At 35.2% G+C, this 13694-nt stretch overlaps 1 protein-coding gene across 5 annotated transcripts in view; it reads left to right on the top strand.

The window, feature by feature from the left end:
- The window catches only part of TOPAZ1 (testis and ovary specific TOPAZ 1), a 40748-nt gene that overhangs the window by 12668 nt on the left and 14386 nt on the right, over positions 1-13694 (top strand). For 3 of the 5 annotated variants that reach the window (XM_064672199.1, XM_064672180.1, XM_064672188.1), the window contains exons 5-13: positions 687-748; positions 2522-2634; positions 4877-4962; positions 5682-5819; positions 9979-10042; positions 11186-11337; positions 11556-11648; positions 11933-12048; positions 13438-13507. In XM_064672199.1, coding sequence (XP_064528269.1) covers positions 687-748; positions 2522-2634; positions 4877-4962; positions 5682-5819; positions 9979-10042; positions 11186-11337; positions 11556-11648; positions 11933-12048; positions 13438-13507 — 894 coding nt within the window. The remainder of the gene's footprint in view (positions 1-686; positions 749-2521; positions 2635-4876; positions 4963-5681; positions 5820-9978; positions 10043-11185; positions 11338-11555; positions 11649-11932; positions 12049-13437; positions 13508-13694) is intronic. The other 2 variants (XM_064672192.1, XR_010434563.1) reach the window with 2 other exon arrangements.

Below are 13694 nucleotides of genomic sequence, written 5' to 3' on the forward strand. Positions count from 1 at the left end.
GAGAAAGTGCTATAAACATTTGGGGAACTGCTAAAATGAAGTTTGGAAATCTGATGAGAGTGCATCTATGTCTAATTCTTTGGCTGTCATAAATTTGTGATAGATTGTGAAGTTCCAGTTACTTCCATGAGTAATGAACAAAACAAAGCCAGGATTCCATGACTTTGTTCTGTATTAGTCCATTCAAATTCTTACCCCCAAATATATTTGGCGCTGTCTATTTTCTCCATATCATTGGGGATTTTTTAACTATACAACATGGTATATAGCTGAGCAAAAGCCTTAAATTCCTCCCTGGTACAGCTTTAAATTTCATCAAACTTGATGAAGTGGGTTTCATGATGAAGTCTTTTGGGGGTTTCTACGCATCTGTCAGGCGCAGTTAAAATTGGGCAGTAGGCCTAAAAATTTCTGGGATTATCAGTGGGAGCAGAGAAGTCAAGATGGTCACATTGCTTTTTTTCCAGTTAGCAGTCACCATTTTAAAGATCAAGAGCATAATGGCAATATATCCATTTTAAAACGTGTTGTAAGAGTAACCCTACAATCCAAATTACAGTTTCTACAGTCAAGGCTATATTATCACACCTTTCAATAATCACTAACAGTTTTAAGTCTGTAGAGTAAAGCATAACAGGCTTAGTAGTGCTTGGCTGTACCTGAAAATAACTTTTAAATATCTTCAGTTCAAGTTTGCAGATGGAGTGCCTGATGTTAAACAAGAAAAAAAGAGTGAAGCTGAAAAAAGGTATATATAATGTCCTTCATGTAACCTGTGGTGTTCCCTAGTTACTGTACAAACAAAACATGATGTTTTTACCAAAACACCATCAGTATTTAATACAGTTTTTCTACTGTAAAAGTTAACCCTGTCCTGACCAGAACCAGGACACAGAGTAATTTTCAAAATAATCAAGAAACCTTAGGTGACATAGAGAGTATTGTTTTTTTTCCAACACCAGTCACAATCTGTGAGAGGTGTGAGGTGTGCCATAAAGAAGTCTGTTAGTGGAGAATACTGCATGTTTTCATTAATCCACTAGAGAGCTCCAAACTCCTCCTCCTGGTAAAATATTGTTTGAATTTACCTTCTTTATGCTATAGAATAAGAAGATTATGCTGATTAAAATATGTTTGTGCAAGTGATTCTGCATTACTTCACTACTTTAGTTGAAATGCAGCACTCTGTGTGGTTAAAGAGCCTTCATTTGGAGTCAAACTGTTTTCTCTAGTTTTACTCAAAAATGTTACCATTGCAGAGTTTCATGTAGAAGAAAACAGAGTTGCTGTTCTTACTTAGCAAACTTTACTTCTAGTGATGCTGTTACTTAAAAAAATAAATTGATTGCAGAGCTATATAGTTTACAATCCATGGCAAAATTGTGTGTAGTTTCATGTCTAGATTAAAAAGAGACCTGAGATTGTTATCCTGAAGGTAAGTTACTATGAAAATCCTGTTGTCAGACCTGAGGCTGGCATCACAAGGAAGTATAAAAAAAAATTTACATGGTAACTTGAAATTTCTGAGTAACTAAATCTGCAGATTTTTTTTTTCCTCTGGAAACCAACCCAATGCATTTAAAAATAAAGACTGATCCTGAAAAATTTGGGTTTATTAGATGGAATTTCGTCTTCTCTGCCACAGCATTTTCATTTCAAATTTATTAAAAACAGCCTGCACTTTAGGAACAATTCAAATTATCTTGGCTGTGTAAATAGCTAGAATGTGCCCCTCATAGGGGATAGCAACTCTGCTTCTGTCTCTATAGAGAGGCAAGCAGAGTGAAATGTCCTTTGTACTGGACCAGGATTCTTAATTGAAAGGGGGAGGGGAGGAAGAACTCATGAAAGGGGATGATTTTTTTTCCTGTGGTTTTGATTCCAAATAAGAAAGAGAATACCAAGTATTTGGCTAACAATATTTTTGATTATTTTTGAAAGTGTCACATTTTAGCAGTTAAATTATCTGGAATGAACGTATTTGGGATAGTTAAAGGCAGAACAATCCTGTATTGGAGTTCCCTTTGAAATCACCTAAATCTTCTGCCCAGTAAAATCAGGTTTTAGAAAAGAAAACAGTCGGCTCTTCAAATGTAATTTGAAAAGCTTTGTGGTTTACTTCTTTGGCAGATATTACATAACAGACTATGGTAAACAGCTTCTTCAGAGATGACAAAAATCATCTCAGTCTTCCTGTCAGCATAGTGGGGGGAAAAAAAAAAAAAAGTGGTACATGGGTGCCTTTTCTACTTATTTATTGAGTTTCATATGGTTATGCTTCAGGACAGAACAATATGAGCTAAGATGATAATCATATCGGACCAGGCAATGTGAGTAATGAAAGTCAAGTTGCTGGGACTGCTGGCTTTTTAAATTTACAGCAAATTTCGAAGTGTTGTATAAATTGTGGAAGAAATTCTCATGTTTTATATACTTAATCTGTCTTTTTAGGCATGCAGTATATGAGAGAAGCACCTGTTTACTTAAAGAATTTTTAAAATTTTTTTTTAATACTCAACAGTGACTGTAAATACAAAGATCTTGTGAACTGTGAATTGCTATCAGGATCACCACTGAATGACCCGAAAGTAAATATCTTCAGTGAAGCTACAGTGTTGAAATCCTGGACAAATGGTATTGTGTGCTGTATTGTTGTACCCTCCAGAATTTATTTTTTCATGTGCTTTATTTACTTATAAAATCTTACGGATAGTCTTCATTTCCTGAAGGTGTTGGTTGGAATTTTAGATTGCATATATAAAAGCAAAGCTGCAAGCTCTCATATGATAGGTTAGTGAGGGGTTTTGGTTTGGTTTTTAGCAGAATTCTATTTGGTAGGGCCAAATAGCAGTCATTCTATCTTGGTATTTATGGTTGTCAGATACTTTAATAGTACAGCAGTGCCTGCGTTCTTAGTAGTTTGATGCGTTATGTTTGAGCCATGTCATCAGCAGGTAACTTGTTTTTCTCTGGTCAGAGAACATGACTGCAGGTCTTCTTGGTTGGTTGTTGTTAACTAAACTTGCTAAAGTGATTTACCCACTTTGCTGAAGGTCATAATTTTGTTGTTTATGCCAATTCAAATGTTTGTGAGGCATGTGCTAGGCTGGATCAAGGAAATTATGTAGATTTAATAAATAGCACTTTCATGTTCAGTGTATTGCACACCTGGGACAGATACCTCTTCAGCATCTCTGCCACCAGGGAAATCATAATGTAATGGAACTGTAGTCACTGCACATAACAAATCTGACATTTAGCTTTACATAAATGCATGGTTTATTTGGCGTACAAGATAGAGAAAACCAGGAATTGATTACTTATGGATAGGTACTGTATTCTGTTCCTTTGCAACAGCTGCTTTGGGAATCAATGTTTTTAGAATTATTGATTAATATAGATATTTATAAACATGGATTTTCTGAATTTAGATCAGTGACAGAGATTCTTGCTTAGTTTCAAATTCTGATGCTAGTCTGAGCTTGTAGAACGATTTTATCGTCATGTCGTTTAACAATATTTTCAGGAAGTGCAAAGAAACATGCTATAAAAAGAAACTGTGAAATAATACTTCTTCGACTCCAGTTGTTTGAAACTGCTCGTGTCTTTGGCCTTAAAATGTATACATCTTCAGAAGAGTTCTTCTAAATCTTCTGTCTTAAAATCATTCAAAACAGTTGCCAAAGCAAGAGTTCTGTGCTAGGACAGGGCAAAACAGCCATTTATTCCCAGAACTGTGCAGGCAGAGTTGACTATTTCACTTTAGTACCATCTTCCCTACAAGTGTGACCTACAGTCAGCAAGGAGAATACAAACTCTAGAAGGGACCCGATCAGAAACTCTATGCTTTGGGGATGGCAAGAATCTGTAGGAAAGACTTCTGAGATCAAGTTCCTAGTGCTGTTTTTCTGCAGCTAGTGGTTGGCTGTTTTCTTGGTCTTTCTTATCACTAGCTGTATCCATCCTGAATTTATCAAATTGCCCTCCATCACTGCACAAAGTTTTGCAACTGTGACAGTATGTAACATTAAATATTTAATTATTCAACCTTAGGTTTCTCCTTCCTATCCTGGGATAGCCCTATCTGTGTAGAAAGACATGCAGAATAAGAACCATGTACCTAGTGCAAGTCTCTAGTAGAACATTTATTATTTCATGCTCTTTAGTAACTATAGTTTGTCAGAAAGGGCTAAGCACCCTGTCTTTTGAACAGCCATTCCTTTGGAGGGGCTAGATGGGAACCCTAGAAAGCAAGGCTTTCAAAAGCTCTTATTTCTCTTTAGATATGGAGTTGAAAATTTGAACTTTTATCTTCCATTAACATTATTCATTTTTCAAAGAAAGAAATCTGTTATTCAATAATAATTAAAGTTATAAAACTAAGTTTCATGGTAAAGAAACCAGTAATTTGCATTGGGCTTAAGTTTGCTGCTGCTCTGCTTAAAACATAAGAATATGAAAGGTTTTCTTTCAATTCTGAAAAAAACAGTTTAAATTTATGGCTAGTGATGTTGGAACACAAAGATTACTGATAAAGTGGGTGGGTTATTTTTCCTTTTGAAATTTAAACTTCTGGATATTTTTATTCCATTTCTTATCTCTATAAGTTAGAGACTAGGAACCTTGGATAAAGCAGTGAAGTTTTTAAACTAAATGTGCTTACTCTTGAAGTTTGTGTAAAGTCTCACTTCTGGGATAATTAAGAAAACTGTAACTTAAATTACTGGCTTTAGACTGTATTAATCAAATTTCCATTAATCATTGCAGTGACTTGAAGGAACTATAGATATAAAGGAAAATATGATAAATTGGAGTGGTTTCAGTATGATTCTTTTTTATTATGTGATCCATTTATTGCCCTCATCCTAATTTTTAGTTTACAAACCATCAGGAAAAAGTCCTTTACAGACATTGAAGAATTTTAGAGATTTTGAGCCATGGAAGATGGAGAAAAATGCAACTGTGAGTTATTAAATCTTTGATTTCTGATCCTTTGGCACTAAATTTCTTATGAATATTCAGACAGTTCTCCATATATGGAGTCAGAAATTATGAATCTATGTGAGTTTATGTTTCTACACCTTAAAGATATTGTCACTGAGTAAATACAGTTTCTGAGAACAAAATCAGTGATGATGGGACAACTCTTCAATTTCTTGATATTACTTCCAGCTTAAGCAAAATTTAAAAATGCTTATTACTTTATCATTTTTTATAGAACTGAAAAGCAGACAAGGTTTCACATGTTTAAGACAGCCTGCGTTATCCATCATGCTGGGCACTGAAAAAGGGTAAAGGAAATTGATGCCCCAGAATTCTCAGACTGCTACTCAGAGCCATGCAGGAGCTTGTCACCTTTCTCTTTCTTCCTCCCCTCTACTCATTGGCCATCTCATTTAGCAATTCTTACACTGTCCCTGTCTGTGGTCTTCAGGACAGGCTTTTTTTGTGTTAAACATTAACACGACATGACAAGATTGATCTTTGTCCCCTTTGAAATGCTGCAAGGACAATATAGACATGAGGATTGTTTCAGAGGTTTTATTATAGATCCCACATTTTTTGCTTTTCTTTATAATTTGTAGTTATTTTGAAATTCTCAGAAAAAAAGAGCATGTTTGCTTTCAAAAAGTACTACTTGTTTGTTCTCTTCAGCTTGTTGCAATTTTATTTTATTTCAGGCTTCTCATTCAGTCCAACAGATCCTCGATGCACTTGACTTGCCCCGTAAATACTGCAGATACTATTTCATGACTTCACGTGGGTGTACAAGAGCAAGATGTCGGTTCTCCCATGTCCCCGAGCAAGGGGATGAAAAGGTAACAAGTTTTGTTGAAGTTAGGAACAGGTTGTGTGAACACTCTAAATGCAAAACATAATCTCCTTTATTTATATATGGAAAGGGAATAAACTTCAGAGATTGATGGATGAAAAAAATGTCCAGAAAACCTTTCTCTCAAGGTCTCTTAAGTTATTTTTTTAAAGCATGGTGCAATTTTGAGCTAGCAGACTTTTAAAGAGAACAGTCATCAGCAAAAGAGCAAGAACTAGGCTGTGCAGATATAGAGTAGTAGATTGCACAGATTCTGAGACATTTCTATCCTGAGCATCAGAGACTTTCAGCAAACCTTTGCAGAGACTTTGTATGTATTGTCAAAAGCTATCCATGGTATATGACTTCCTGCATGTTTTTTGGAGTATGGGCATGTTTGTTTAAAGATGCTGTAATCTCTTTAAATGGAGCAACAATTCACATAATATTTGCAAGCAAAAATAGTTTTCCAGTGATGGGCAAAGTAGATATGTTTTCAAACCTTTTAACAGAGACATTGTGAGTCTGTAATACGTCCAAGAACTGTGCAAGGCAAGCTAATTGTGCAGTCATGTAATAAGATTTTGGAATTGGCTGTATGAAACCAAGACTCAGGTGATTTTGTAAGTCACTTGGAAGCAAACAAAAATGTCAAAACAGATAAACAAAGAAAAATGCCTAAACTTGTCCTCATCAGACATTACAAGATATATTTCTTATCTGCCATCTTCTTGGTATGAGTGCAGTTTCATCGTTAGTGTCAGTAAGACATTTCAGAATCAAAATGTAAAAAATAACTTGTATTGAACCTGTTAGACATAATTACTAAAAAAAAAGTAACATCTAAAGAAGCTTATCCATCTTCTGCATCAGAATTTTTAAAATACATCAGTGTAATTCAGTTTTATTTTTCTTGATGTTTTCTCTATTCCTTTCTATGTCTGGAAAAGCTGCTTTACTTTCTGCTAATGCTTTGTAAACCCTTTGAAAATTTATATTACATCTTAAAGATAGTAAGATAATTTGAGAGTAGTTTTGTATGGGACATTTTCCCTTTTCCTCAATTGTGAAGTATCTTCGGCAGGCTGTAGTGAATATTAGTAATTTTCAGCTAGTTTATATGAATTAATGTGGTTTGTAATGCTTCATTATATACAGCCACCTAAAAGAATTATTTGCCCCAAACTAGTAAAAATCCATTCCATTTAATTTTACTAGTGGTGCAGCAGTCCAGCACAATTTTACTGTTTTGCCCACCAAACCTAGCCAAACTTTACTGGTAGTCTGAAAGTATACTTTGAGTTTTGTTTGGTTTATATTTATTTATATTTATAGACCTGTCCATTTCCAAACGATAATAGGCCTAGCACCTCATGGTGGCACCAAAGTACATCAGTGGAAAACAGGTAAAGTAAAAAAGTCATCCAGTCATATACAGGAGAAATACATCTCTCCAGGAACTGCTGTGCAGACTGGTAGTCCACTTGCTTAATGCTTTGTTTCCAGTGATGATTGTTACTGGAGTTTTTGAAGAGAAGTACCTTTCCCCATAATGGATATTCTTTCCTTTTCATTAGGTAAATGGTTGATGCTTTAAGACATAACTTCCTAGTATTTAACACTTTATAGCCATGATTGATCACACAACACAGCAATGATTTAATTTATAAAAACATCATATGGTTTGAAAATCAGCATACTCTTTTGCTCAGCAAGTTGTACAAGTTACTGGTTTTGGGTTTGGTTTTTTTTTTTAAGATGCCTTTAATTTCAAACAGTGTACTAGGCTAAGTAAACAAAACTTATATTAAGACTGTGTTTTAAATACTCCCTGAAGTATTTGAAGGGAGGGCAGATCTTAACAATATGTATCAGTGTCTGATGGAGAGAGGATAAAGAAGATGAAGCTGGACTCTTCTCAGTGGTGCACAGTGAAAGGGCAAGAGACAGTGGGCATAATACAGTAAATTGTTTTGCTCAAAAGGCACTTCAGAGTGTAGCACAGATAATAATGGCATGGTTAAATAAGTGGTTTGAAAACATGTCTTTATGGAAGCTGTATTTTTCTCTCTCATTTTATTTTAGCTTTGTGCACCTTACTCATTTATTTTGACTTGTATCCACTAAAGAAATTATTACTTTTTGTGGCTTCGTACTTGCTTTTTCTTTGATCATATGAACCTCTAACTGGAAGCAAACAGCATATAAAATAGCAGGATTTCTGTCTTCATTAGTGTTGTCTTGCAGCTTTGGGGCCTTGAGTATATACTTCTGTTGTGGTGGGGGTTTGGTTTAGTTTTTTTAATCTGGATTTTTAAAGAAATTAGACTTTACACTGTCCTTCTGTTACTGTCTCTAACAGCCGTTAAATGACTTTTGAGCTTGTTGATTGGTTTCAGCCACATTTAGTAGGGACTGTGCGTCCTAAAGATTACACAGGGTTCACAAAGAGAATCGCCTGTAAAAAGGATCATGGTTTTGATCTCACTGAGCAAAAGGCTGCAGCATGAGGTTTTCTCCCTTATTAAACATCAGAGTGTACACTGGCTGGAAGATGCTGAAGGATTTCATACATTCCTGTGTTTGTTCTTCTGAATAAGCACCTCTGTGTTATTGTGGTAGGACCGTGTTTTACTGGACAGCTGGTTGCTTGTATAAGATACACAGTCTTTTATTATAGTTTTTATTAAATTGTCATGTTGAACAAGTCATGGAATCAACTGACAGATGACAGAAGAGTGGGATTTATACTACCTTTTGAAAATAGGAATCATCTCTTTCATGTACCTTTGTTCAAAATATTAACAGTTAACTCAAAATTTAGAGATTCCCAGATTTTTACATGGTCTGTATGTGCAGTTTTAAAATTGAAACAGCTAAATCAACTGAAGCCTTCTAGAAGCTGTAAAGGAATAACACATTTAGTTTCTTTTACTAATGTAATATCACATGTCCCATGATTAAATACTACAACAAGTGGGTTTTCCAGGCAATTTCACTAATACTTGGAACAGTCAGAGCTCCAGATGCAATCTTGGCTTTTTTTGGGAGTCAGTCCAAGGAAGGAGAAAAACAGCTTCCAAAAGAAAGGAAACTAATTTCCGTACTATAAGCACTTATGAAAGTTTGTTTTGGAAATGCCCTGAGCCACCTGGGATTATAGATTTGGATTAAATGAGTTAACCCACTGTCAAGTCACACTTCACATATATTAATGATGACATGATTTTCTGAAAGGTGTATCTTGGACTATAGTTCAATAACATTATGATACTGCTTCAAAGTAAAAACAGTAAGATTTATATTTAACATACTTAGACGTACAGTTTTCATGTTCTTGGGTTTGATGATCTGAACAGGTTAATGGTTTTAAAAAAAGAAAGATGTCTTGGCCACAAGCCAGTGTCTTTAGCTTTGATGATAGTTCATTTGCTGTGTAACAAACTCCATGAGGGGATCCTCTGTAATTTTTAAGTTGCGTGTAAAAATAAACCTGACTCAATTTTTTAATAACATGACTACTAATTTAGGGCATTCCCCGTCTCTTGATTTTTCATTATTTCACAAAATAGTATTAAATATGACCTATTTACATTGTTGTGCAGAAAGACTGTAATGTTCCAGAAGTGACAGAGGATATCTGAAAGGGTGGGTGGGGTTTTTCCCTAACTTGGAATTCTAAGATTTAAACACGGTAGTCTTTTTTTCTACATCTGCAGAGGTAGAGCAAAATGTGTAAGTATCACAAAGCTGACAGAATGTTCCAATACCCAATAACTCATGTGGACTTTTTTTTTTCTTAATTAAGTGGGTGTGGGGTGAAATGGTTCATTAAATGAAGTTAGTGAGTTTTTTGTTCTGTGTCCTTATAAGTGATTCTTTGTGATAATCAGTGTTACAGTCTTCATATCTGGATGATTTTTTGACTTCTTACTTGGTACGTTCCATGTAATTTTTCTTACCACGTTTCACTTTAACCTTTCTGCTTCCCTTTTTCTGTTTGTTTACAGTCTGCCACATTAACAGTAATCTTGAAGTAACTGCATTTTCAGTGTAAAGCTCATTTCATAATGGAAGTCATGTTTGTGGGTAGTTCTTTTGTTTGGCATAAACTGAGGTAACATTTCATTATAGGGTTTTTTGCCTTTTTTTTTTTTTGTTCCTAGATTTGCATGGCAATTCTTAGGACATACATTAAAATCAAAGAACCAGGCCTCCTAAAACGTGCAGGTATGGTATAGTAGTAGCTGTTGATGTATCTTTGATACTTAGCTTATTTAAAGCAAATAAAACAGGTTGTCGAGAGAGAAATGGTTACCACTTCAACAGTGAATAAGAAGTTCCTATTTCAAATGAATATGTTCAATCCCTGCATTGTCGTGTTTAAATTTCCCAGTCAGGCTAGAAATTTAAATACACAGTTATCTCAGGAGGTTGTTAGAAACTTACTTCCACAGAAAGTGAACCTAGCCTGACTGTAACTAGATTTGAGAGTAGAAATGCATGACTGGGGCAGGGGGGATGTCTAACAGAACTCAAATTTTGTTAAGGTGCTTTTGAACACCCTGGCCAAACATCACAAACCCAAAACCTTTAGAATGAAGCTCTTGAAGTATTGCTACTGCACCCAAACGGCTTTAGTTTAGTCCTTACACATTACCATATATGCAGGCAATTATGATTAACCCATTTTAAGAACTGCAATTGATGCAGATCCATCTGAGCTTTTGAGTTCAGTCAGAAAGGACTTTGTTTTGATTTGGGTTTTTTTCACTCTGGACAGTGATTCCTTTTGTACCTGTCTTGAGCAGTCTTAAGTTTTTGAGAGCTTCTCGGGGTGTAGCAGAATGTGAACGGAGGACTCAGTTGCACCCTGTGCTGTATTGTTCCCATGTTAAAATATTGGGTGTTCTAATGTGGGTAACACTGTGTACCAGCAAGCTATGGTACGTGTCTGTCAAGGAAAGCTAGCTATGCAACAGGTTGTAAAACCATCCACCATAACACTGCACTTCACTTTCTAGAGCTTCATATCTGGAAAGGCCTTACTACCTTGATGCACATACTAAATCTGACCTGATTTTGTGCATTCTTCTTGTGCTGCACCAAATCAGCTAAGCTTTCTTGAAATCTACAGGGCTTACAGTGTTCAGTTCAATTATATGAGGTATTTCAGGATAGTCAGTCTGGGTCTAGTAAGGTTAACACTGTATTCAAACTGGATCCTTTCACACATTTTTCTCCATATCCCTGTCCCATAATATCTTGGATAATTAAGGGTTGTTACACTGCATTTAAAATGTAAGGAAATAACTTGCTTAAATAGTTAGCATCAGTTACCCCAAAGTGAAATTAATTTAATTGCTTTTTCAGTCCAAATATTTGTGCGGTATTACAGAGGAGTTGTTCCTGGTGTGGATTTTACTTCTCAAGTGTTGAATGATCTTCTTGTTTCTCTGCTCAAGAACTGTTTGTTGCAGGAGGTATTTTGGATATTGAATGTAACCATGGAAATCAAGACACTGGTAGGTGACTTTGGAATATTTTTAAATCTTTGTTCCGTAGTTTCTCCACACTCCAAGTTTGAGTATTATGCCATTTGTATTAATAAGTTTGGCTTTACTCTGGTGCTCAAATCTTGGGTGAGGGGAGCAGTTCAAAAGTTCCCATTATAAAATCTCTAAGCTTCGTTACTGAACAGAATTGCAAAACTGATAGTGCTTTTTTTTTTTGTTTAAATTAGCCAACTACAGATGTTCTTCTGAAAGTTTTTGAGCAAGTGGCTTCTTTGAATTTAAAAGATGCTGTGCCTACATTAATCCGTACCTTTCGTAAGGTATGAGTTTGTACTACTGCTGCTTGTTGGAATTTCTGAAATACTTTCCCTGTTTTAAAACTCAAACACATTACTTTAAAAAAATTGTACTGAAATAATATTAAAAGTGTTAATTGTGAGTAGCTGAATTGGTTGTACGGGTTTTTATTTAATCCATTCTTTTTTGAGTAAGATTCACTGTGACATGTTTTTCCCAATGTTGTTTGCCACTTACCTCTGAAAATGCGTTAAGTGAACACAATTTTTTGTATGCTTACTTTTCTTACTTTTTTTTGATATTACAGCTCGTTGATGCTGGTATGTTCCTTGAGTTAGACCATTTTGACTATATTGTTAAGTTACTTCACCAATTGCAAGTTTCTAGTTGGGAAATAAGTGTTGTTTTGAACATAAAATCCAGGTATGTCTTTAAGGAACTGTTTTTCTAATTATATCTGTCTAGTTCCTGTTTTAGATTCTATTTTTATAAATTTATGTAAAATCTTTAAAAGATGCTTTGAGTTAAAATACTGTCATATCATGCCTAATTGTATTTAAAGTGGTGTCAATCTACTGTGCTTCTAAGATCAAGGAATGTTAAGTCAAAACTTAGATTCTGATTATTGTTTTTTTTCCATATCAACCGTCATTGTACAATCTGCTCCCTGCTGTGCTTATATAACTAGTCCAATTCAAAACATCATGGTTTAATGTAACATTTATGCCCACATAAGCAAACAGTACTTCTGCAAAAAATAACCCTTCTAGACAATACGAGGATTAGTTACAATCTGAAGTACTTTTCTAGTTTCCTTTATGGTGTGATTAGATAAACACTTGTGCCAACACTGCTAGGGAGGAGGATCATTTTTAAGTACTGCTGGATTATGCTGGGCAAAATGTCAAATCTGTTCCAAAACTGTTGATACCTGTGCATCACTTGAACGAGATTGTGATCCTTCTTCTTTTTTGTATCATCTGCATCGTATACACACATGCAAACTGAGAAACTAAATTTGTGATTCATAAACATACCTTTGATTCTTAGAGGAGACCAAATATGCAGCATCTACTATCTGAAAACAAGCCACCACTGTTCCAACTGAAAGAACTGTAGAAATTATTTTCTGCTTTTGCATACTTTTCCCATAGAGTACTTTCAGCCATGGATCTCTGTTTTTTACCTATGCAATTTACCACAAATGCTGGAGGTCATTTTAATCACTTTTTGTATCGGGAATCTGATTCACAAAGTAATGACTTCTTCCAGGTTGCCTCAGTATGTATGTGAGTTCAGCTGAAGGTGAGAAATGGTCTGTATCTATGAAGACTGAGCACCTGTGCTACTTCAGTTACTTGTGTTAGCACGTGCCCTGTGTAGGTTATGCGCCTCTACGTGGTACCATTGCACTGAGTAGATGTATCCATCCTTTCAGTGGTGGCATCAGAATAAAGTGTTTCGCTCCTAGGTATTTGAAGGTGACTTGCAGTTGTCAGTACTGTGTTTACTTACTGGATTTGCAAGTCTTATTTGTACCTTTTCAGTTACACTTCAACTGAGACAAGGGAATATATTCTGTAAAACTAGCTCTGCTCAATTATTTGTTTAATACATTTACTGTCTTCCCGTGGCAAGATTGTAAATGAGTGTTTTCAGTGTGCAGTTTGCGTAATGTGAAGTAAACAGAATCAAAAATCAGATCAATTTATTGTTCATATATGGTCTTTTGTTGTTTCTCTTCTGCTAGTGCATAATTTAGTTCAATAGGGTGTGTTAAAATTAAGTATTAATATTTTTTTCATATGGAAGATTTAGAGAAAGACACCATTTTGAAAAGAACTGGCTTTTTGATTTCAACTTAGCAGCAGATGAAATTCAGGTACAGTATGTGCATTCTTCAGATTTGTTGGAATACTTAAACTATGCCTTTGAAACGTACAAGAAATAGCAATTTCTACACCTTTCTAAATTAGTGGGCTTTATTATTGAGTATATTGAGCTTATGATCAAATGCTTTTATGTAAAGCCACGTTTGGGAAGGCTTCACATGCAAGGGAATACTGTCT

This window comes from Pseudopipra pipra, chromosome 1 (genome assembly GCF_036250125.1).
Source record: "Pseudopipra pipra isolate bDixPip1 chromosome 1, bDixPip1.hap1, whole genome shotgun sequence".
Lineage (NCBI taxonomy): Eukaryota > Metazoa > Chordata > Aves > Passeriformes > Pipridae > Pseudopipra > Pseudopipra pipra.